The sequence below is a fragment of the Schistocerca americana genome, chromosome 2 (genome assembly GCF_021461395.2).
Source record: "Schistocerca americana isolate TAMUIC-IGC-003095 chromosome 2, iqSchAmer2.1, whole genome shotgun sequence".
NCBI lineage: Eukaryota > Metazoa > Arthropoda > Insecta > Orthoptera > Acrididae > Schistocerca > Schistocerca americana.
In genome coordinates this window covers 982,528,001-982,552,598 of record NC_060120.1, presented here as the reverse complement: position 1 = coordinate 982,552,598, position 24,598 = coordinate 982,528,001, and the positions used below count along the sequence as shown (strand labels likewise).

General features: G+C 39.9%; 1 protein-coding gene across 1 annotated transcript in view; it reads right to left on the bottom strand.

Moving 5' to 3' along the window:
• The window catches only part of LOC124594588, a 265,908-nt gene that overhangs the window by 113,774 nt on the left and 127,536 nt on the right, over positions 1-24,598 (bottom strand). Inside the window, exon 10 of the mRNA XM_047132961.1 lies at positions 9,698-9,888. Coding sequence (XP_046988917.1) covers positions 9,698-9,888 — 191 coding nt within the window. The remainder of the gene's footprint in view (positions 1-9,697; positions 9,889-24,598) is intronic.

The window sequence follows — 24,598 nt, the reverse complement described above, 5'->3', positions numbered from 1 at the left end:
AATTTTTTCAGATTCGTATTACGCCTGAACTAAATGTAAAATAAGCCCCATTCCCCTGTTTTGACCAAGGTTTTCGCGAGGTCTCCCTCGGTTGTAAGGACAATGCCGGAACTGGAAACCTCCACCCAAAATTTCCCTGTCGGACTCCCCTGCCCCACTAGCAGAACGTATATGGTACTTGGGTAGAAAGTCCCTAATTCTGCATGGCTCATTTTTGCAACAGCCCACTCTACCCTTAGAAGTAGTTGTGTAATGTATGAGAAAGAGGTTAGGACCTCTTCTCTCTTTTCTATGAAGCCCCCCTTTACGCACCATAGTTTGATTACTACGATCACACTTTGAATGCGGAATTTCGTTTTGCTACTGACTGGATTGTTTGTCTTGGTTTCAACGAATTTAGCTTCTATGGTTACTGGTTGCGAATTGGCTTGTGGATAGAGTGATATTTTCATTCGCTCTCGACAGCTGTCCGTGAATTAGACTTGTGACTGGTCACAGTGAAACTGTTCTCGCAATGTTCTTTTTTGTGATTTATACTGCGGTGATTCAAACTATATTAAAGAAAAAATCGAAGCACTTACGTTCGTCATCTTCATCATTTCATTCAAAAAATAATGTTTTTCCTTGGGAACGTTCATTTCTCCCTGTAGTAACACTTCTTATCAGTTCTATAGTACCTAATCTAATCTTAATTTACTTTTTCCCTGCATTACATGTATTTTACGAGGGCGTGCTGAAAAGTGCCTCCGAATTTTTTTGTGTGAAAACTATTTTAGCTTTTTTTAAAAGAAAAAACGTTACTAACGTTCTACGTCTTTACTGTTCATGTCTGCATTTTTATTTCTCAACATCGCGACCCTGGCGACGAAGACATTTCTCTGAAACAGAGACCAGTTTGTTGGTACCACAACTGTAGAATGTCTGACATTGTTGACGGAGCCACAACCTCACCTCTCCTTGCACCGCTTCATCACTATCAAAGTGAAGCCCTCAAAGATGTTCTTTAAATCCTGGAATCAGATGAAAATCAGGATGGGGCAAAGTCGGGACAGTATGGAGATCGATCGATGACAGTGAAATGAGGCGTCGGACTGTTGGAGATGTCGGAGCGCTCGTGTGTGCTCTGACTTTGCCATCTTGAGGAAGAGGATGATCCATGTGTGGACGAACTATTGGAATTCGACGACCGATTGCAGCATGCTGTTTCTCGCACACAGACATAATTACGTTTCACACCGTCATGTCTAAGAGTTTTCAGATAAAAATTCGGAGTCCTTACTTTTCAGCACGCCCTCGTACCATTCCCCCTGTTCCTCTACATCTTTGCCTCCTCCTCTCACTTCCCTCACGTCAATTGCTGAAACAAGCCACAGCCTATTGACCCGTAAATTATTATTGTTCTTTCACTCTTTACAGTTGTAACCTCTGCAATTATAACTATTTCAATTTTTCGTATCGTTAATGTATCTAAACTGTACTACATTACTCTTCACTGATAAGTCAGTTTAATGGGTTCCTGCAAAACTTTCAGTCAACAGCTTCAGAAGACTTATGCCACCGTAAAGTAGGTAATTCGTGGAGTTCACTCAACAAGTCGAGGTTTCAATCACAGGGCGACAATTATTGAACTATATGAAATAAAATCGTCATAACTTCTGAACGGTTTGTATTAGGAAAGTCAAACTACACCGTTGGCTGCGGGGCATGATGGCAATTAGTATGGTTTGCTTTAGCGACGAAGTCCACTGTCATTTGGATGGGTTCGTCAATACGTAAAATTTGTGTATTTCGGGGACGGAGAATCTACATTTTGAGATCGAGAAGTTTCTTCACCCTTAAGGGTGACTGTGTGCTGTGCGATGTCCAATCACAGAATAATCGCTGCGATATTCTTTTTTGGCACGGTACGTGAAAGTTTTGGAACATAATGTTATTCTTGTTGTTGTGGTCTTCAGTCCCGAGACTGGTTTGATGCAGCTCTCCATGCTACTCTATCCTGTGCAAGCTTCTTCATCTCCCAGTACCTACTGCAACCTACATCCTTTTGAATCTGCTTAGTGTATTCATCTCTTGGTCCCCTCTACGATTTTTACCCTCCACGCTGCCCTACAATACTAAATTGGTGATCTCTTGATGCCTTAGAACATGTCCTACCAACCGATCCCTTCTTCTAATCAAGTTGTACCACAAACTCCTCTTCTCCCCAATTCTATTCAATACCTCCTCATAGTTATGTGATCAACCCATCTAATCTTCAGCATTCTTCTGTAACACCACATTTCGAAAGCTTCTATTCTCTTCTTGTCCAAACTATTTATCGTCCATGTTTCACTTCCATACATGGCTACAGTCCATACAAATACTTTCAGAAACGACTTCCTGACACTTAAATCTATACTCAATGTTAACAAATTTCTCCTCTTGAGAAATGCTTTCCCTGCCATTCCCGGTCTACATTTTATATCCTCTCTACTTCGACCATCATCAGTTATTTTGCTCCCCAAATAGCAAAACTCCTTTACTACTTTAAGTGTCTCATTTCCTAATCTAATTCCCTCAGCATCATCCGACTTAATTCGACTACATTCCATTATCCTCGTTTTGCTTTTGTTGATGTTCATCCTAAATCCTCCATTCAAGACACTGTCCATTCCGTTCAACTGCTCTTCCAAGTCCTTTGCTGTCTCTGACAGAATTACAATGTCATCGGCGAACCTCAAAGTTTTTATTTCTTCTCCATGGATTTTAATACCTACTCCGAATTTTTCTTTTGTTTCGTTCACTGCTTGCTCAATATACAAATTGGATAAAATCGGGGAGAGGCTACAACCCTGTCTCACTCCCTTCCGAACCATGTCCCTCGACTCTTATAACTGCCATCTGGTTTCTGCACAAATAGTAACTAGCCTTTCGCTCCCTGTATTTTACCCCTGCCACCGTCAGAATTTGAAAGAGTTGACAGAGCACTGAAAGACCTCAGTCGAAACAAGGCCCCGGGAGTAAACAACAATCCATTAGAACTACTGACAGCCTTGGGAGAGCCAGTCCTGACAAAACTCTACCATCCAGTCAACATTGTCAAAAGCTTTCTCTAAGTCTACAAATGCTAGAAATGTAGGTTTGCCTCTCCTTAATCTATTTTCTAAGATAAGTCGTAGGGTCAGTATTGCCCCACGTGTTCCAATATTTCTACGGAATCCAAACTGATCTTCCCCAAGGTCGGCTTCTACTAGTTTTTCCATTCGTCTGTATAGAATTCGCGTAAGTATTTTGCAGCTGTGACTTATTAAACTGATAGTTCGGTAATTTTCACATCTGTCAACACCTGCTTTCTTTGGGATTGGAATTATTATATTCTTCTTGAAGTCTGAGCGTATTTCACCTGTCTCATACATATTTCTCACCAGATGTAGAGTTTTGACAGGACTGGCTCTCCCAAGGCTGTCAGTAGTTCTAATGGAATGTTGTCTACTCCCGGGGCCTTGTTTCGGCTCAGGTCTTTCAGTGCTCTGTCAAACTCTTCAAGCAGTATCGTATCTCCCATTTCATCTTCATCTACATCCTCTTCCATTTCCATAATATTGTCCTCAAGTACATCGCCCATGTATAGACCCTCTATATACTCCTTCAACCTTTCTGCTTTCCTTTCTTTGCTTAGAACTGGGTTTCCATCTGAACTCTTGATATTCATACAAGTGGTTCTCTTTTCTCCAAAGGACTCTTTAATTTTCCTGTAGGCAGTATCTATCTTACCTCTCCTGAGATAAGCCTCTACATCCTTACATTTGTCCTCTAGCCATCCCTGCTTAGCCATTTTGCACTTCCTGTCGATCTCATTTTTGAGACATTTGTATTCCTTTTTGCCTGCTTCATTTACTGCATTTTTAAATTTTCTCCTTTCATCAATTAAATTCAATATTTTTTTCTGTTACCCAAGGATTTCTACTAGCCCTCGTCTTTTTACCTACTTTATCCTCTGCTGCCTTCACTATTTCATCCCTCAATGCTACCCATTCTTCTTCTACTGTATTTCTTTCCACCAATCCTGTCAATTGTTCCCTTATGCTCTCTCTGAAACTCTGTACAACCTCTGGTTTAGCCATTTTGTCCAGGTCCCATCTCCTTAAATTCCCACCTTTTTGCAGTTTCTTCAGTATTAATCCACAGTTCATAATCAATAGATTGTGGTCAGAGTCCACATCTACCCCTGGAAATGTCTTACAATCTAAAATCTGGTTCCTAAATCTCAGTCTTACCATTATATAATCTATCTGAAACCTGTCAGTATCTCCAGGCTTCTTCCATGTGTACGACCTTCTTTCATGATTCTTGAACCAAGTGTTAACTATGATTAAGTTGTTCTCTGTGCAAAATTCTACCAGGCGGCTTCCTCTTTCATTTCTTAGCCCCAATCCATATTCAACTACTATGTTTCCTCCTCTCCCCTTTCCTACTACCGAATTCCAGTCGCCCATGACTATTAAAATTTCGTCTCCCTTCACTATCTGAATAATTTCTTTGATTTTATCATACATTTCTTCAATTTCTTCGTCATCTGCAGAGCTAGTTGGCATATAAACTTGTACTACTGTAGTAGGCGTGGGCTTCGTGTTTATCTTGGCCACAATAATGCGTTCACTATGGTGTTTGTAGTAGTTTACCCGCACTCCTATTTTTTTATTCATTATTAAACCTACTCCTGCATTACCCCTATTTTATTTTGTGTTTATAATCCTGTATTCACCTGACCAAAAGTCTTGTTCCTCCTGGCACCGAACTTCACTAATTCCCACTATATCTAACTTTAACCTATCCATTTCGCTTTTTAAATTTTCTAACCTACCTGCCCGATTAAGGGATCTGACATTCCACGCTCCGATATCCTGATAACGACGTCCTCTTGAGTAGTCCCCGCCCGGAGATCCGAATGGGGGACTATTTTACCTCCGGAATATTTTACCCAAGAGGATGCCATCATCATTTAACCATACAGTAAAGCTGCATGCCCTCGGGAAAAATTACGGCTGTAGTTTCCCCTTGCTTTCAGCCGTTCGCAGTACCAGCTCAGCAAGGCCGTTTTGGTTAGTGTTACAAGGCCAGATCAGTCAGTCATCCAGACTGTTGCCCCTGCAACCCTGAAAAGGCTGCTGCCCCTGATCAGGAACCACGCGTTTGTCTGGCCTCTCAACAGATACCCCTCCGTTGTGATTGTACCTACGGTACGGCTATCTGTATCGCTGAGGCACGCAAGGCTCCCCACCAACGGCAAGGTCCATGGTTCACGTGGGGGAAATAATATCGTCCCCATTATCCAAAGCGACTCTAATTTCGACACTATGTGGTTCATTCAAGACGGAGCTCGATCCCTTCGAAGCAGGAGAGCGTTTGCTGTCGTGGACGAGCACTTTGGAGCCGCATTCTGGTTCTGGGGTACCCAGAGGCCAGTAGCACGGGCCTCGATTGGCCGCCATATTCTCCGGATCTGAAGACATGCGACTCCTTTTTGTGGGGCTTTGTTAAAGACGAGGTGTACAGCAATAACCCCAAAAGCATTGCTGAGCTGAAAACAGCCATTCAGAACGTCATCGACAGCGTCTATGTTTCTACGTTTCAGCGGTTCATGCAGAATTTCGCTATTCGTCTGCGCCACATCATCGCCAATGATGGCAAGCGTATCTAACATGTCATAACCTAGATCCGAAATTGTGTGTTAACGTTTACATGTTGAATAAAGTGTGTGCACGACGTAGTTTGTAAATAGTTTGCTTTTTTTTCATGTAGTTCAATAATTGTCAACCTGTGTGTAATACTGTACGCACGATAAGACACTATGATGATCACATACTAATGCCCAGTCAACCACTGTGATCATAGCTTCATAAACATGAAATCTGAATCTTGGTGCACTCATTAGTTTGACTTAATAATGACTCAAACGAGTTATCCAACTTAACATATATTTTGATTTCATTATCGAGCACTTGCGCCCACATCTTCGCATTTATGACTCTCCTCACAGACTTCTTCACAATGATATCGAGAAACCTTCTGTTTCCTGCTCACTACAGAGCGAAGCAATGTTTGAAATAACTCATAGGGATCAACATTGCAGAAATTGAATGTTTTATACTATGAAGCACCAGTCTGATGCTTATAATAGTTTGCATAGAGGTTCATCACAAAACGGGCATTAAATTTAACGTTAATTCAATTCGAAGCTGATGTCTATGATAAACATCAGTCTGAGTTGTGAGCTTTCCACTGGCAGGAATACGCTCTTATATCCGTTGTGGAAAGGAAGTCATCAGCCTCCAAATATCATGTTGAGGATTTCTTCCCAGGCCTGAAATAAACCTTCTGTCAATAGATGAAGATTGCTTACTTTAGGCTGATATGAAGGTCTTCCCATCGCATCCCAGACATGTTTTGTCGGAGGGCCAATCAAGGCTCCGTACTTTCCTCTAGGTGTTTATGTTCTGATGGTGAACTCTTGAATTATCCTGCTGGAATATGTCATTCTATGCACTGATCATGAATGGTATGACAGGAATGTTTAACATACTTGCCACATACTGGCGAGCACTGAGCTGTCACATAAACAGATCCAACATCTAGGTACTAGTCATCTATGGTTTCCGTGATTTTTCTCCAATAATTTAAGATCATCCCATCTAATTACGTAACACCCTAATTTAGCCATAGAACGGACAGTTTAAAGATGGAGCTGCGGCCAGAGAAAGTTGGTATGGGTAATCTGTCAAAGCGAGAAGAAGAAGACATTTCACTAATTTTCATATGCCAGCTTGGAAACTGATCCACTCAACCAGTCTCCACATCCACAGTCTTAATCTAACTCAATCTCACTCGTGTCTACGATTTCCTGGTTATCTGCTCCTCCATGGTTCTGTCACTCACTACGACTCCTCAAACTACTTGCATTCTCCCATCTATAAATATTCTACCAAATTACCGTCACCCCAAACCCGAATCACACATATCCACGTATGCTACATATCTCACAAATTAGACTCAAAAATGCCATTGTTTCCCCTGCAGCTTCCATTCCTAATATGATGCAACGGATCGAGTGTAGAGCAATCTCGCTGCCACAGCAACATCAGTTTTCAAGAAGACGACTATGACTACATGTACTTATAATGTCATCAATCACAACAAATGTTTAGTAATTTTAGAACTCATGTCAATATTTTATCATTTAATTATTTTGCATTTGTAATTATTTAGTGTCAGCCATTATATGAAGGGTGTACAAAAAGTAATGCAACACTTTTTTCTGAAAGCAGGTCGTTTTATTCAGGATTCCAATACACCATATTATTCCCCACTTTTTTGGCTACAAAGCCCTATTTTTCAACATAATATCCATTCAGTGCGACAGCCTTACTCAACCTTACTGGGAGGGTCTGTACATCTGCATGGGACCACTCTACCGGTCGACGTCGGAGCCAACGTCTTGTAGCATGCCCACCATCCACGTACTCTGGAGAGCATCTTTCATTGAGCCAAACAGATGGAAGTCGGAAGATGCTGTGGGGAGAATGAGGAAGAGTCCTATGAAGTTTTGTGAGCTCCTCTTGGGTGCGCAGACTTGCGTGAGTCCTTGTGTTATCATGGAGAAGGGGAAGTTCGTCTGCATATTTGCGAGATTGAACACGCTTAAGTAGTTTCTTCCATTTCCTGGGGGTAGCACAATACATCTCTGAGTTGATCGTTGCACCACGAGGGAGGACATCAACAGAGTAACCCCTTCAGAATCCCAGAGGTCATCACCATGACTTTACAAGCTGAGGATGTGGCTTTGAACTTTTTCTTCCGAGGAAAGGTGTTATGACACCACTCCATGAATTTCCGTTCTGTTTCCCGTTCGAGGTAATGGGGCCATGTTTCATTGCCTGTGATGTTCGGAGTAACGTGTCTCTGTTAGGCGGCGTGGAACCCAGTGTGCAAACACTTTTGAGTTCCCCTACAGGTGGACGTCAGTACCATCAGAGATGCCCAGTTAAGCTGTTAGGTGTTTGATTGTCATGTCTAATGAGAGTGTCCGCAAGTTCCAACATTGCAGGAGTCACAACTGTGTGCATACGGCTGACACACGGGGGATCGGACAGGTTTACGTGACACCTCGCCCAACGACTCACCATGCTTTTGTTCACTGCCAGTCTCAGTAAACATTTTGCAAGCTTCTATGTATATACAGGGTGAAAAGTATTTAAACCGACAAACTCTGGGAGGTTGTAGGGGACATCAAAAGAAATATTTTTCCCTAATGTCATTTTTTCCTATGAGGAATATTTAAACCGGTAGAAGAAGATTTCTCTGGCGACAAATTAATTAAACCAACAAAGAAGTCCAGGGGGGACATATCTGGGGATGGAGCAGGCCATGGTACAGGACCACTTCTGCCAATCCAAGTTTCTGGGAACCGTCGGTCTAGGAATTGACGCACACGACGACTGAAATGTGCGGGCGCCCAGTCAGGCTGAAACCACATGCGTTGTCTTGTAGGGAGCGGGACGTTTTCTAGCAATTCTGGCAATGCTCTGGCGAGAAAATTGTAATAGTGCCTGCCATTTAATGGCCTAGGTAGCAGATACGGCCCAATTAAACAGCCCCCAACAACACCGACCCACACATTAACGAAGAACCGCACATGATGAGAGCTAGTAACTGTGGCATGTGGATTATCCTCACTCCAAACATGCGAATTGTGCATGTTGAAGACTCCATCACGCCCAAACGTTGCTTCATCGGTAAACACAGAGGATGAAAATGTAGGATGCATTTCACAGTGTCATGGGTACCACTGCGAAAACTGTGCTCTGGGTGGATAATCAACTGGTTCCAGGTTGTGGACACGCTGTAAGTGAAATGGACGTAACAATTGCTCTCGAAGGACTGTTCTTACATTCGTCTGATTCGTCCCCGTGGTACGTGCAATTGCACGAGTACTGATTGAAGGAGCCCGGTCCACATGCTGCAAGACAGCTTCCTCAAACTGCAACGCTCTTACCGTGCGACGGCGCCCCTGTCCAGGTAATCTGCTAAATGAGCCGGTCTCACGCAGACGTTGGCACACAGCATCAAAGGTCGCATGATGCGGGATATGACGATTAGGATATTGTTGCTGATAAACCCGCTGTGCATCTCGTCCGTCGTGGTGCGCTACGTAGTACGCACTAAGCATGTCAGTGTACTCACTATAGGTGTATCGCTCCATTAGTAAACAGAGACAATGCACTACTACACTGGTGGACAGCAGTTGCCTAGAACCGAAGAGCGTAATACGGCCTCCAACGGCTTAAATAATCCTCATAGGAAAAAATGACATTAGGGAAGAAATGTTTGTTTTGATGTCCCCTACAACCTCACAGAGTTTGTCGGATTAAATACTTTTCAGCAAAGAAACGGAATGACAGCTCTTTGTTTGGAATGCACTTCCGCTACAGACGCCATTTTGAAGGCTACGTTCAGCGCCGCCACCAATCGGAACTTCATGAAAGTATAGAGGATCCACTATGTCACACAACAAATTCAGCATTTTTTAAACCGAAACTGGCCGAGAAGAATTGCGTGTTGCATTACTTGTTGACTGCCCCTCGAACCTTAGAACATGTTTGGAGGAAGAGCCGAAAGCAAGGTGGTGTGTGGGTTGAAAGCAGCGCTAGTGGTGACTCACCCCGCCTTGCGGCGCCAGCGGCCTGCGAGCGCTGCGGTGACGGCGAGGCCCAGAGCGCCCAGAAGAGAAGCGCCGATGCCGACCAGTGAGAGCGTCTCCAGCGGCCTGGCGTGGTCGCCCCACTGCAGGTCGGCGTCCGTCACCAGCTGCCCGATGTGCGTCAGGTGCCGGCAGCGGCACACGTCCGTCGTCTGCCAGGGAAAACACCACAAGCAAAATCCAGAGACGGAAAGCACTTCTGGAGAAAGAAACTACACTAAAGCGCCAAAGAAACTGGTATAGGCATGCATATTCAAATACAGAGATATGTAAACAGGCAGAAAACGGCTCTACGGTCGACAACGCCTACGCAAGACAACAAGTGTCTGGTGCAGTTGTTAGATCGGTTACTGCTGCTACAATAGCAGTTTATCAAGATTTAAGTCAGTTTGATCGTGAGGCTATAGTCGACGCACGAGGGATGGGACATAGAATCCCCGAGGTAGCGATGAAGTGGGGATTTTCCGGTACGACCATTCCACGAGAGTACCGTCAATATCAGGAATCCGGTAAAACATCAAATCTCCGACATCGCTGCGGCCGGAAAAAGATCCTGCAAGAACGGGACCAAAGACGATTGAAAAGAATCGTTCAACGTTACAGAAGTGTAACCCTTCCGCAAATTGCTGTAGATTTCTATGTTGGGCCTTCAACAAGTGTCAGCGTGCGAAAACCATTCAACGAAACTGGCTTTCGTGTACCCTTGATGACTGCACGACACAAAGCTTTGTGCCTCACCTGGGCCCGTCAACACCGACATTGAACTGTTGATGACGGGAAACATGTTGCCTGGTTCGACGAGTCTCGTTTCAAATTTCTTCGAGTGGGTGGACGAGTACAGGTATGGAGACATCATGCAGAATCCATGGACACTGCGTGTCAGCAGCGAACTGTTCAAGATGGTGAAGGCACTGTAATAGAGTGGGGTGTGTGCAGTTGGAGTGATATGGGACCCGTGGTATGTCTAGATAAGACTCTGAGAGGTGACACCTATGTAAACATCCAGTCTGATCACCTGCATCCATTCATGTCCGTCGTGCATTACGCCGGATTTTTGAAATTCCAGCAGGACAATGCGACACCCTACATATCCAGAATTGCTATAGAGTGGCTCCAGGAGTACTGGTCTGAGTTTAAACACTTCCGCTTGTCACCGAACTCCCCAGCCAAGAACATTATTGAACATATCTAGAATGCCTTGAAACAAGGTGTTCAGAAGAGATCTTCACCCCTTGGTACTCTTACGGATTTATGGAGAGCGCTGCAGGGTTCATCGTGTCAGTTCTCTGCAGCACTGCTTGAGGCATTAGTCGGGCCCATACCACGTCGTGTTGCTGCACTTCTGCGTGCTCGCGGGGGCCCTACACGATATAAGGCAGCTGCACCAGTTTCTTTGGTTCTTCGGTGTGACTTTTCACAATATATATAAATGACCTCGTAGATAGTGTCGGAGATTCCATGCGGCTTTTCGCAGATGATGCTGTAGTATACAGAGAAGTTGCAGCATTAGAAAATTGCAGCGAAATGCAGGAAGATCTGCAGCGGATAGGCACTAGGTGCAGGGAGTGCCAACTGACCCTTAACATAGACAAATGTAATGTATTGCGAATACATAGAAAGAAGGACCCTTTATTGTATGATTATATGATAGTGGAACAAATACTGGTAGCAGTTACTTCTGTAAAATATCTGGGAGTATGCGTACGGAACGATTTGAAGTGTAATGATCATATAAAATTAATTGTTGGTAAGGCGGGTGCCAGGTTGAGATTCATTGGGAGAGTCCTTAGAAAATGTAGTCCATCAACAAAGGAGGTGGCTTACAAAACACTCGTTCGTCCTATACTTGAGTATTGCTCATCAGTGTGGGATCCGTACCAGGTCGGGTTGACGGAGGAGATAGAGAAGATCCAAAGAAGAGCGGCGCGTTTCGCCACAGGGTTTTTTGGTAACCGTTATAGCGTTACGGAGATGTTTAGCAAACTCAAGTGACAGACTCTGCAAGAGAGGCGCTGTGCATCGCGGTGTAGCTTGCTCGCCAGGTTTCGAGAGGGTGCGTTTCTGGATGAGGTTGAAACACGTATGTAACGCAGCAGCGATGGCGAGGCATTGTAGCATCTGTGACCAGAGAGTATGCGCTTGACCGCGCGAGTGTTGCGAGCGGTTCTCAGTCAGTAGTAGTCTTTGCGAGTTAGTTGTCGCTATGCAGAGTAGCAGTACAGTAGTCGTTGCGAGTCTGTAGCTCTGTCTAGTTGAGAGCAGTACTCAGTCTGTAGTCGTCATGCAGAGCGGTCGGTCAGTAGTAGCAGCCCAGTGCGGTTGTGTGATGTAGGCGGTCGGCAACAATGGTCAAGATGAGGAATAAGGTATACTGTTAATTAATATAATCATTAGATAATGAAAAATTTATTTATTGTAATTATTCTCCAACAAGTCTCCCAATAATAATTTTTTTATTTCAAAAGCATTTTCTCAAAAATTTAATTTTTTATTGAACTCAAGATTTCGTTGCACTTCCCATTTCATTCCACTTCTTTTGAAGAAAAATTCCACTAAAATCACAAAAAAAGAGAATATTATTATTTGCAATGCAGTTCCTCCAAGCGGTGCGCAACAACAAGAGCAGATATGTGACATCCAGTTATTCTGAGGTAAGACTTTAATTCTGATTGTTTTTACACAGGGCCAAAGACCGATATTTCGGTTTAATTAAATTTTCTTATCACTGAATGGACTTTAATTTTTCATCAGGAATTTATATTTGAGTCAGATTGCGAATTTCACACATTTGTTGCCATTGTCAGTACATTTGATTGTAGGCAGGTTACGCATAGAGCCATGTCCATCAGCATTTCTAATTAGTATCGTTATTTTCTTTAAAAATTTTTGTGGGGAGGTTACACTTGGCCCCCATTTCTATTAAGTATTGTCCATTTTCTTTCTTTTAAAATTTTTGTGGGGAGGTTACACTTGGCTCCCATTTCTATTAAGTATTGCTATATTTTCTTTTAAAATTGCGGTGGGGAGGTTACACTTGGCGACACCCAGTCCAGGATCGTATTTCGTTGAGAGTCTTTTGAGCGACAGTCGAAAGACTGTGAATAGTGTATCGCGAGGTATTATGAATGAAATTACCGACCCAAACAACTTTGCCGATAGGACATATGACACGCAGTGTAATGATGACAATCCTGCGTTCACTAACAATCAGTGCATTCCAACCACTAATGATGACTTTCACCTTAATGATGAACAAACGAACTCAATTGTCTCGTCTGTTAACTTGACGACAATTGATGACGCAGAATGCTCTATGGTAATGAGCGCTGCAGAGCTTAACACACCCGATTTAGAAAATCCAAGTAATGTACAGACAAATTTGTCTAATGAAAATGAACAGGATACTGAAAGTACGACGGATTTATCTAATTCCGAAATAATGTCTGACAGTGTACATCCGACTGCTCAGAATAACCAAATGGTTACAGTAAGCGTGAAAGTTCCAGATCCACCACTAAACAGCACAGAGAGTATAAACGCTAACTTTGGCTTTGAACAAATCATGGTAAGATTGCTACAACAACAGAGTGAAGATATCAAACAACAATTTAGTGAACAGGACAAAAAATTTAATAAAATTGATGAAAATTTTAAACAACTTAGGGAACAGTACAAACAGCGGAGGGAAATGATGAATAATTTTTTCAAACAACTTAATGGAGGTTTTGACAACCATTGCAGGCAGGTAGATGAGGGTGTCGACAGCCATTACAAACAACTTAGCGAAACAATTGATAAAAGTGTCGATCTCACAAACGAAAAACAAGACGACCGTAAAGAACAGAACAAACAAGTTAGCGAACAGATTACAGCTGTTACCATACAATGTCAGGACACTAAAGTACAATTACGTGTGAATACTAAGACTTGTGCTAATAACAGTAATGAAAAAGTTGGCACTGTTGCACAAGAATTAAATAGTACACATGTAAGCACAACAGAATTACATAAAGACGAAGTTAATGCAGTCACTGAACAATGTTCAGCAAACGCAACACAGATACACGAAATTAATGCAGTCACCGAACAATGCCCTAAAAACGAAGTACAGATTCGCGACGAAGTTAATTTAGAGTCAGTGGAAGTTTCATACACTCCGAATACGGAAGTTGACGAGAAAAGTGAACGACACAATGACCAGATTGACGAAAGTATTAAAGTAACAGAATTAACAATTATTTCAGTCACCAATACGTCACAGAATCCGCCACGTTGCGAGCATGTGTCAGAGTCACGCAGCGTGTATAATGTGAGCAATTTACAGCAACTACGCGACTTAAAATCCGAAAAGCCACGCGAATTAAAATCTGAAAAGCTACGCAACTTGAAAACCGAAATGACAGAGACGAACAGATTCACACACAAACCCGAACGTGTTCTCAAATTCAGTGACGAGAACGTTGATAATAAGCAGTTTGCATTTGTAAGAAAATGTAAGGAATTTAATAATGGCAGAACACAGATACACGATTTGCACTGTATACGACAATTTATTTTTGTACTTTCACCGCTATTATCTGTAATGGAGAAACTAGCTTTGAACCTGAAGCGACAAATTGCTATTGTATTTTCATCAGCATTGCCTGTAATGAGGAAACTAGAATTAACATGGATACAACTATTTGCTTTTGAATTTTTACCGCTATTGCGTGCAACGCAAAAGCTAAAATTTATTTGCAGTGCGTAATAGACCTCAGGGGATTCATTACGCTTTAATGAATATGTGCCGTAGCGAGCATAGGGCCCCGAGCTGTAGTAGTGCTGTTTCATCTTTAGTTTTCTGCACTGCTGCCTTTTCTTCTACTATCCTTTATATCTATCCAAACTGCTCTTTAACTATTGCTCTACCTAGTATTAAGAAACGTATGTAATGAAAACCAGATACGACAAATCTTTTACCGAATGTGACAATTTTCAGTAGGCACTCCAGTACCGCCGTAATTTTAATTACAGATAAAATCGTAATCATCAGTATGTATAAAATTTTGAGCAGTCGGAACCATATTTTTTGTAACAATAGATGTTTTTCACCACAATAGCATGAAAGTCAGCCGCTTAGCATACCTAACCAACAATGCAGTCTACAAGGTCAACCAAACTTTAATGTTTCGCCGCGTGCATGTATAGTCTCAGCGCCAACAAATAGTAACGCATGGCAGCAAAGAAATAACTACGTACAGACAACACTCTATTTCAATTCCTATCGCAATACACCGTATAGGAATGATTATTAGGACAGACGTAAAAAGAATGATGAGCACAATTTTCAGCGTACATTTAATAACAGTCGATCTTATGAGCAGCAACAACATCAGCAACAACAAATAATCATGAATGGAACAGACAATAGGTGTCATCCATAGCGTAACACGTCAGTAAGAAATAACAGAACAGTTCATATAGTGGATATGCCACAGCATCCTCCCGTAAATAACAGGACGAACGATAGAATTTAACCAGATACAGCACAGATTGCATACTACAGTAACGCAAACATTACTTTTGACAAGCAGAATTTTGCTCACGAGAATGTTATTTGAAGCATGCTTTGTTGAATGCTCCACTATTATCGCACCCAGATCTTACTAGAAATTTTTCCATTGCCACCGACAGTTCTAACACCGCTTTAGGCGTACACATTTTCCAGGAAATTGAAGAAGATGGTTCAATAGTAATCAAAAACATCGCATTTGCAAGCCGCATTCTGTCACCTGCTGAGCGAAATTACTCCGTTACAGAACTTGAAACATTATGCGTTGTATGGGCTTTTACGAGATTTCGGCACTTTCTTTATGGCAGACATACCACCGTCTACACAGACCACAGAGCAATACAATTTTTGCTTTCAGCTAAATTTACTCACGACAGGTTAAGTAGATGGAAACTATATTTACAAGAATTTAATTTTACAATAGTTCACATTCCCGGCACGCAAAATGTTATAGCAGACGCACTATCGCGTTCTCTCGGCAACAATCAGCAAGACGTAGCAACCAACTTCTGCAAAGCAAATTTCAGCGTCATGTACATTCAACAAGTTGCATTTGAAAATTTCATTTCGTCGTCATTACGAGACATAGTATTCTTTTTTTCACATGCTTTGGTCAGCTGCGCGAGCTAATGCTTCTGTCCGTCAGCTGTGTTGTCTTCTGCTGTCACTACCAATTTACGACACTCACAAAACACAAACAAATGTTTTTCAGCAAATGATTAATTTTGACACGTGCAAACTATTACGGATAGTAACAAAGTAGAATCGGAACACAAAAGAACATGTCCGACCTCACTACCATGTTTTTGCTACATCTTTGTCGCTGTTGAACTCACTTCAACATTTGTTACTTTCACTCCGTTACGCAAAGCTACTGCTAAAACTGTTTCGAAAGCATTTGTAAAACATTTTCTATTTCATGTAGGGCATGTAATGAAAGTAATTTCCGACAATGGATCACAATTTCGTAGTAGTGTATGGACACGCATGTTACGAGCTAGAAACATTTCTCCGATCTATATATCCAAGTACCACGCTTCTTCGAACCCTTGTGAAAGATTAATGAAGGAAATTGGTAAGCTGTGCAGAATATACTGCCACAAAAGACATATTGATTGGGATACACACATACTCTCATTCCAAGATGTAATTAATTCCATTCCAAATGAATCCACTATGCTATCTCCGACTGTTATACTGAAAAACGTTGAACCACCCAACAAAATTAAAGAATTAATAGAATTCCCCAAAAATCGTCGCCTACGACACCACGAAATAATTGACATTGCGCTGAACAACATCAAACGTGCCGCAGAGCGCCGGAGAAGACAGCAAAAACAGGTTTGTACACGCCGCGACTTTCACGTTGGACAGAAGATATTAGTACGTACACACTATTTATCCAGCAAATTAAAAGGTAAGTGCAGTAAATTTGAACTTCTATACGCAGGTCCGTATCGGATTCGCAGCATCCCTCACCCCAATGTTGTACACGTCGAAACTTTGAGAACCAGAAAATCGAAAGGCAATCACCATATCTCAAACATTAAACCGTTTATTGAGTGAAACCACTGTATGATTCAACACACTATGATGCCATTTACTAATGCAATTAATTCACCTGACTAATTATTGATGATTATCGTATTTTTTTTCTTGGCAAGTGCCCGGCAAGGTAAGGTTAGCAGGTCGCTCTTCTTGTCGTCACACATCAGACCGTGCATATTTTTCCAGATGAATTTACACATTTACGACTATTTCTGCAATTATATTTATGTGACTACTTATTGATGATTATCGTATTTTTTTTCTTGGCAAGTGCCCGGCAAGGTAAGGTTAGCAGGTCGCTTTTCTTGTCGTTACACATCAGACCGTGCACATTTTCCATTTTTTTGTGTATATGACTGTACTCCAGTTTTGTTTGTATGCACTATGAAATAGTTAAGATATAACACACACCAGTCGACTTTGACATTTTTTTTTTGCCTTATGACATCTCAACATCGTGACTGTTTCACATTTTTTTTGCTACTGCATTGTATTATTCTGTGTACATTTTTTCGCATCCGAACACTGTCAATGTCTTGGACATATTACGTTTTCTGTCATGTTATGCTGTATGGTTAATTGTGTCACCATAAACCAGTCATTATTTAGTGGGTATAGGATTTAAATGCAAGACATTAATCTTTGTTCATCAATTTCAGAAAGGAATGATGATTCTAAGAAATAAATTTAACATAAATGGGAATTTCACCTACGGAATAAACGAAAGGAGATGCAATAACTTTATGAGGAAGAGTAAAGGGATCAGGATTAACAAGCATTAACAAGACTATACTATACTCATCACAGAATAGCAGTCTTAACTAATTTTTTCTTTCAGAATACAAGGTGATTGATGCAGGCTGTCAGACTGAACTACACATCTTAGTTTTAGTGATGAAATATGCTAGAGATAAGGAATAGTTATGAAATGAGTAATGAAGTGATTTTTTGCAGTTGATAGTGAATACTGATGAATAATGATGAAGGAAATGGTATTATGAATAATGAAGTTTTTCTTTACAGGTGATGATAATGGTGAAGTTATGATGATATGGATAATGAAGTTTTTTTCTTTATGCCACGTAGTTATTTAAGTATTTGTTGCGGTTTGCTTTGACAGCAGGTGTTACATTGCATAGTAGGATGACGGAAAGTTTTGGAAAGGACAGCTATGGAACACATTTTATACACATTTCACTACTTGTTAATTCGAAGTTCACTACTTTTCAGCATAGTGTGCGTTTCTTCTTTCAGGTCAACAATCCGTTTTTGTATTTTTTCCAGGAGAAGTTTTTCATGACACTTACTAAACCTGTTACTTATTATACCTGTTCTAGTACTTGCATTTTTATATTTTTTACCCATTTGTGTTTATCATTTATAAATGTGATCACATGTACTGCCTTGTTACATAATCTTGCTACAGCTGACTCATGACGAATGACGTTACCTATCCTCATTTGCAGCAATAGGTCAAAAGCAAAAAGTATTATGCCTCAGCAATTAATTATCGATCCCAACGCAATGCATTGCTACCAAAAAAATGTATTACCAGTCCCACATAATGTCACTAGTTTATGATAATTCTGAATAATACTGATCAACTCTGAATAGCATGTCACTCGAGTAATGACCTCTTAATGAGACTATATTCAAAATAATGCTTTGTCACTAGCTAATAACTGCCACTGTTTATTGTAATGCCTGTGATTACTAATGATTTGACTGTAATTAACTGATTTTTAATAATGACTTTGTAATGATCTGAATAATACTGAATGATGAACTATGTTTTATTCTATTCAATACTTGATGGCCACTGAGTGCCAATAATTAATGTCAATCAACGAAATTGTTATTAATTATGCCATTAATTAACTCTTGTTTTCAATGTTCATACTTTGTAATTGGAAATAGATGTGATTGTTTAATAATGCTTTGTAATTAGAAAAAGACTAATGATTCTTAATAGATTGGAATGACACATAATTAATTAACTATGGTACTGTTTAATAATGCTTTGTAATTAATTAAGGCTAATAATTCTTAGTATATTGAAATGACAAATGATTAATTAATTAACTGTAATTAGACAAATGATTAATTAACGACAAATGATTAATTAACTGTAATTATACAAATAATTAATTAACTGTAATTAGACAAATGATTAATTAAAGACAAATGATTAATTAACTGTAATTAGGAGAAGGTTAATGATTCTTGATTATACTCTGTAACTGAAAAGAATGCGATTATTTCATAATATTTTGTAACCAGGAAAAGAAGGCTACTGATTCTATGTAAAACAATTAATGAACATTTTTCTGTAATACTACATACTTGGTACAGAAATGTTCAATAACTGGGCTATGAATGCCACGAACTATCAATGAAGACTGTAATTGTCAATATTATGTGACTTGATGTCCTTCACCTCATAAGCTGACTACCCTGAATTACTGCAATGTCCATTTGTCCTGTTTATCCCAGTGATCATGGAGCACTATATTTGGTTTTGCACTAATTCTACGTTGGTGTGCCTTGTAAGAGTGTGGTGTTGACACGACATGCTGTCCACCACCATGAGCGATGAAGACATTATTATGGTCCCACTGTTTGGTGTACCTAATGTACTGCCAAAATGAAAACATGGAACATTACTACGACAGTTCAGTGTCTTTTCTACACTGATAAATTCTGATGGGAAAAGAACTTCAAGTTGTGTCACTTGGTGTTGTACTACTGTGGAAAGATATGGACTTTCAGAGCAGCTGTGTGCAATCTAAAGTGCTACAACCATGATGCAATCCTTCCCTTTCCTATCCTGATTCTTGTCACATAAAGAAAAAATTTTTTTTTGGTAACATCATTTATGTTCATAGGTTATACATTTTTCGATTCGCTAAACTCCAGTGTGAGTACACTTATGTCACTGGTCGACATGATGTTTGCCATTATGTTTATTTGTTGTGAAAATACTAAAGACATTTTTCAGTGCATGTGCACTTTGGACATGAATTTTTTTTTTTGCCATTATGTTTATTTGTTGTGAAAATGCTAAAGACATTTTTCAGTGCATGTACACTTGTCAACATAATATCTTTTGCCAGTCTGTTTATTTGTTCTGAATATGCTAAAGAATTTTTTCAGTGCCTGTGCACTTTGTTATCTGTCAAATAATTTGTATATACTTTTCTGATTTGCTACTATGTTTTGTACTCACATTTTGTCTTTGTCTGATATATTTTGTACTTAGTGCGTGTGCACAACATATACTTTATGTACTACATCTAATTATTCTTGCCAGTCTGTTTATTTGTTCTGCATATGCTAAAGAATTTTTTCAGTGCCTGTGCACTTTATCTGTCAAAAAGTTTGTATATACTTTTCTGATTTGCTACTATGTTTTGTACTCACATTTTGTCTTTTGTACTTAGTGCGTGTGCACAACATTTACTTTATGTACTACATCTAATTATTCTTGCCAGTCTGTTTATTTGTTCTGCATATGCTAAAGAATTTTTTCAGTGCCTGTGCACTTTATCTGTCAAAAAGTTTGTATATACTTTTCTGATTTGCTACTATGTTTAGTATTCACATTTTGTCCTTGTCTGATATATTTTGTACTTAGTGCGTGTGCACAACATTTAAATATTCTGTAAGTTGTAGGATTTTGTTAATTAAAGAAAAATTTTGCCGCGATTGGCAAGTCCAAATGACTCACCATCGCTGCCAAATTTTTGCCCCCCGAGTGGAGGGTTATGAAACACGTATGTAACGCAGCAGCGATGGCGAGGCATTGTAGCATCTGTGACCAGAGAGTATGCGCTTGACCGCGCGAGTGTTGCGAGCGGTTCTCAGTCAGTAGTAGTCTTTGCGAGTTAGTTGTCGCTATGCAGAGTAGCAGTCAGTCAGTCGTTGCGAGTCTGTAGCTCTGTCTAGTTGAGAGCAGTACTCAGTCTGTAGTCGTCATGCAGAGCGGTCGGTCAGTAGTAGCAGCCCAGTGCGGTTGTGTGATGTAGGCGGTCGGCAACAATGGTCAAGATGAGGAATAAGGTATACTGTTAATTAATATAATCATTAGATAATGGAAAATTTTATTTATTGTAATGATTCTCCAACAAGTCTCCCAATAATAATTTTTTATTTCAAAAGCATTTTTTTCAAAAATTTAATTTTTTATTGAACTCAAGATTTCGTTGCACTTCCCATTTCATTCCACTTCTTTTGAAGAAAAACTCCACTAAAATCACAAAAAAAGAGAATATTATTATTTGCAATGCAGTTCCTCCAAGCGGTGCGCAACAACAAGAGCAGATATGTGACATCCATTTATTCTGAGGTAAGACTTTAATTCTGATTGTTTTACACAGGGCCAAAGACCGATATTTCGGTTTAATTGAATTTTCTTGTCACTGAATGGACTTTAATTTTTTGAAGGATTTATATTTGAGTCAGATTGCGAATTTCACATTTTTTGTTGCCATTGTCAGTACATTTCATTGTGGGCAGGTTACGCATAGAGCCATGTCCATCAGCATTTCTAATTAGTATCGTTATTTTCTTTTAAAATTTTTGTGGGGAGGTTACAAGGTATCGAATATATTGCTTCCCCCTACTTATACCTCCCGTGGAGATCACGAATGTAAAATTAGAGAGATCCGAGCGCGCACAGAGGCTTTCCGACAGTCGTTCGTCCCGCGAACCATACGCGACTGGAACAGAAAAGGGAGGTAATGACAGTGGCACGTAAAGTGCCCTCCGCCACACACCGTTGGGTGGCTTGCGGAGTATAAATGTAGATGTAGATGTAGAACGAGTTGTCAAACAAAAACATCTACATTTTGTTTTATCCACAAGGGAGGAAGCTAAACACTATTATGCCCTCACGTTTTGCCCCTTTCTGCACCACTACACGATTATAGTAGTCAATAATGAAGGCTGTTTTAATTCAAACTGTTACAGTTAAAACTGCTACTATGATTTTCAAGTTTGATTGGTACTTGACAAAAATAACGAAAGAGAATAATTTTATTGTTAGACTGTTGTTAGCATGACCAAGCTCTTAAAAAAGATATTGTACTCCAAATAGTATCCTCGCAATATGTTGCTAATCACTCAATATTTTGTGTGTGAGTGTGAAACTGTCCCTGTCTGGTAATGATCGGAAACACTCTAAGTAAGTTAATTATGATTTGGTTTCACAACCAGAACCAGCAATCCCCCACACAGCAAATGCTGATAAACGTAAGGATTTAAAAAGTTATATATTACTAGCTTCAAATAGACTCACTTTGCTTGGTCCTTATTTTCATTTGTTTTCTGATAAAATTTCGGATCACTCTAGAACACTCAAGTACATTGCAAAAATGAACACTCAAAGAAATCCTACTAATGTTACTATTTCACGCTTAGAAATACTCTAGAATATTCCAAACTACTCTTAAGTACTCTTAAATACACTTGGGTATACAACAATGCACTTGATCCATTTTTCCAGTGACAACGTGTACGTATTTGTTAAACGCTTCCGTGAGATCTTTACGGGAATTTTGCACTTGCCAAACTGTAATTTCTATTACTTCTGATTTGCACTTCTCGTACACTGATGTTTTGTTCATCTGTTTACGACCGTTGTCTTTCACGAACTTCACGCATTCTAATTCTACTTCACTCATTGCAACTCTGCTTAGTTCATTTTGCAATCTTGCTTATTCAGCACTTTGTCTATTTCTGCTCGCTGAGTGTCTCACTCGATCCTCTTCTCTATTTCTATCTCGATTTTCATCTATTAAATTTTCTTTCAGTCTCTCCATTCTTTTCGGTAGCTACATTAAAAGCATTTGTTGCTCCTCATCGGTTTCATTTCTTTGCTGTTCTTTCTATTTCCTTTTTTTCAGTTCTCCACTGACAAGTTTTCCTCGTCTTTTATGGTACTGCGTCCTGTTGAGTGTTAATATTAATCTGGTAAAATTCCATTTAATACAATGTTCACAAACATAAGAAATTTCAATTGCAGTTAAATTTATTTTTCTATCGTTTTCACTTATCCCTGATCCAAACGCATACTGACACAAGCGTCTCACCACTGCCAATGTATTCTCTTTTGCGATGGAATGTTTCTCATCCCAAACAAGACAATGGACCACTCTAGAGCATCCTTGAACATCCTCTACCATTATAGAATATTCTCGATTATCCAGGAAAATTCTAGAACATTCTGCAACATTCTCCATCATTCTAGAACATTCTCTAGTCTCACCGATTTTGGCACTCAGTTCCTAGCTGCTTACAAGACTTCCTGTAAGACGTCCATTGTCCTTTTGCGACACCCACATCTTCGAAACCAACCCCTGGAATTCTAAACCGAAACTTTCTTCATGGAGGGCTACCACACCTTATAACCCTCACGGAGCTACAGGTTTGGGTTGCAGAGTTACAGTGGCGCACACTGACAAACCACGCTTCACATTTACTGTGTATATTGACGTGGTCGCCAACAAAAGTGCATATAAGCATGCACACATAGAAATTTGGAACAATAGGTTTTAATCTTTCATTCCATCTTCTCTATTATTAGTATTGATAATGTTTGATCTGCTGCATGCAAAACTGAGTGAACAGTCTCTCCATTCTTTTCGGTAGAAAAGTTCGGGATTTTGATAATATAAAGCGCCAATTGGAAAGAATCTGGTACGACATTCTTCACAGAAAACTATCCAAAATTTTAGAGGAACTTTCATTTATTTATACTTCTGTTCATGCACTCATTTTCAGAGATGTTACAACAACTAAACTGTATTTTTGTTTTAAGTGAACAATTGTCATGTTATTTTCTGAGGCATATTCAGCGGTCTACAATGTTACTAAACGCATTTTGTTTCTGTATATGGTTACTATGTCATAGCAGCAGTTCGAGGATAACTTAGTACATTATCTGTATTGAAAGGATTAAGACTGAGAACTTTTTATGTCTGTATTGGCTGCATGCCAAGTACTTCGATATTCAGTATACTAGTTTTTGTGGTTACTATATTGCCTGTAAGTACTTTTCCACGTAGATTTCATGAGTATCCACTACTGTATGGCTGAGAATGTCACAACAATGTCAGATCTACAACATACTTCACTGTTAGTATGGATTGTGCACTTGCATGTAAGTTACTGGTATTATTAATCTGTGGACACAGCTGCAAAAATCTTTCAAAGATATAGAACACTGAATTCTATGTAGTGGATACTTCTTGAATCAGTCTGATGTCTGATTCTTTCCTTAGTCCATCACTTGCTACTACAATTTTCTTTTTCAGAACACATAGCAGTCCTTTCCTCAGCAGTAATTGATTAATGCTGTTTCTCAGTCTTTTTAATAGCTCTGTTCCTACAAAATTGAGCATGTGGGCAGAACACAAGGTAGAACTTCTTCTTACGAATGTTACCTCTATTCCTGTAACAACTAAAGTGATGTCGTTACGAGATATTGCTAGAAAAAGATTCGTTTTGAGATATTGTCAGAAAAAGATTTGTTTAAATGACGAAATAACTGTTGACAGTTGTAACAAGAAGTCTCTTTTTTTGTCAGTATCGAATGTCGATATCTTTTCTTTGTCCTTAATATCGTCGGTACGATGTTTAAATGTTTCAGTATCGATATTGAAACATCGACGTTTCTATTCCCAAATGCGATAACTTGTTAATTACGATATCATCACATACCTGTACTGTCAACCAATCTTTCCACAAAAAATTCTTTTTATACA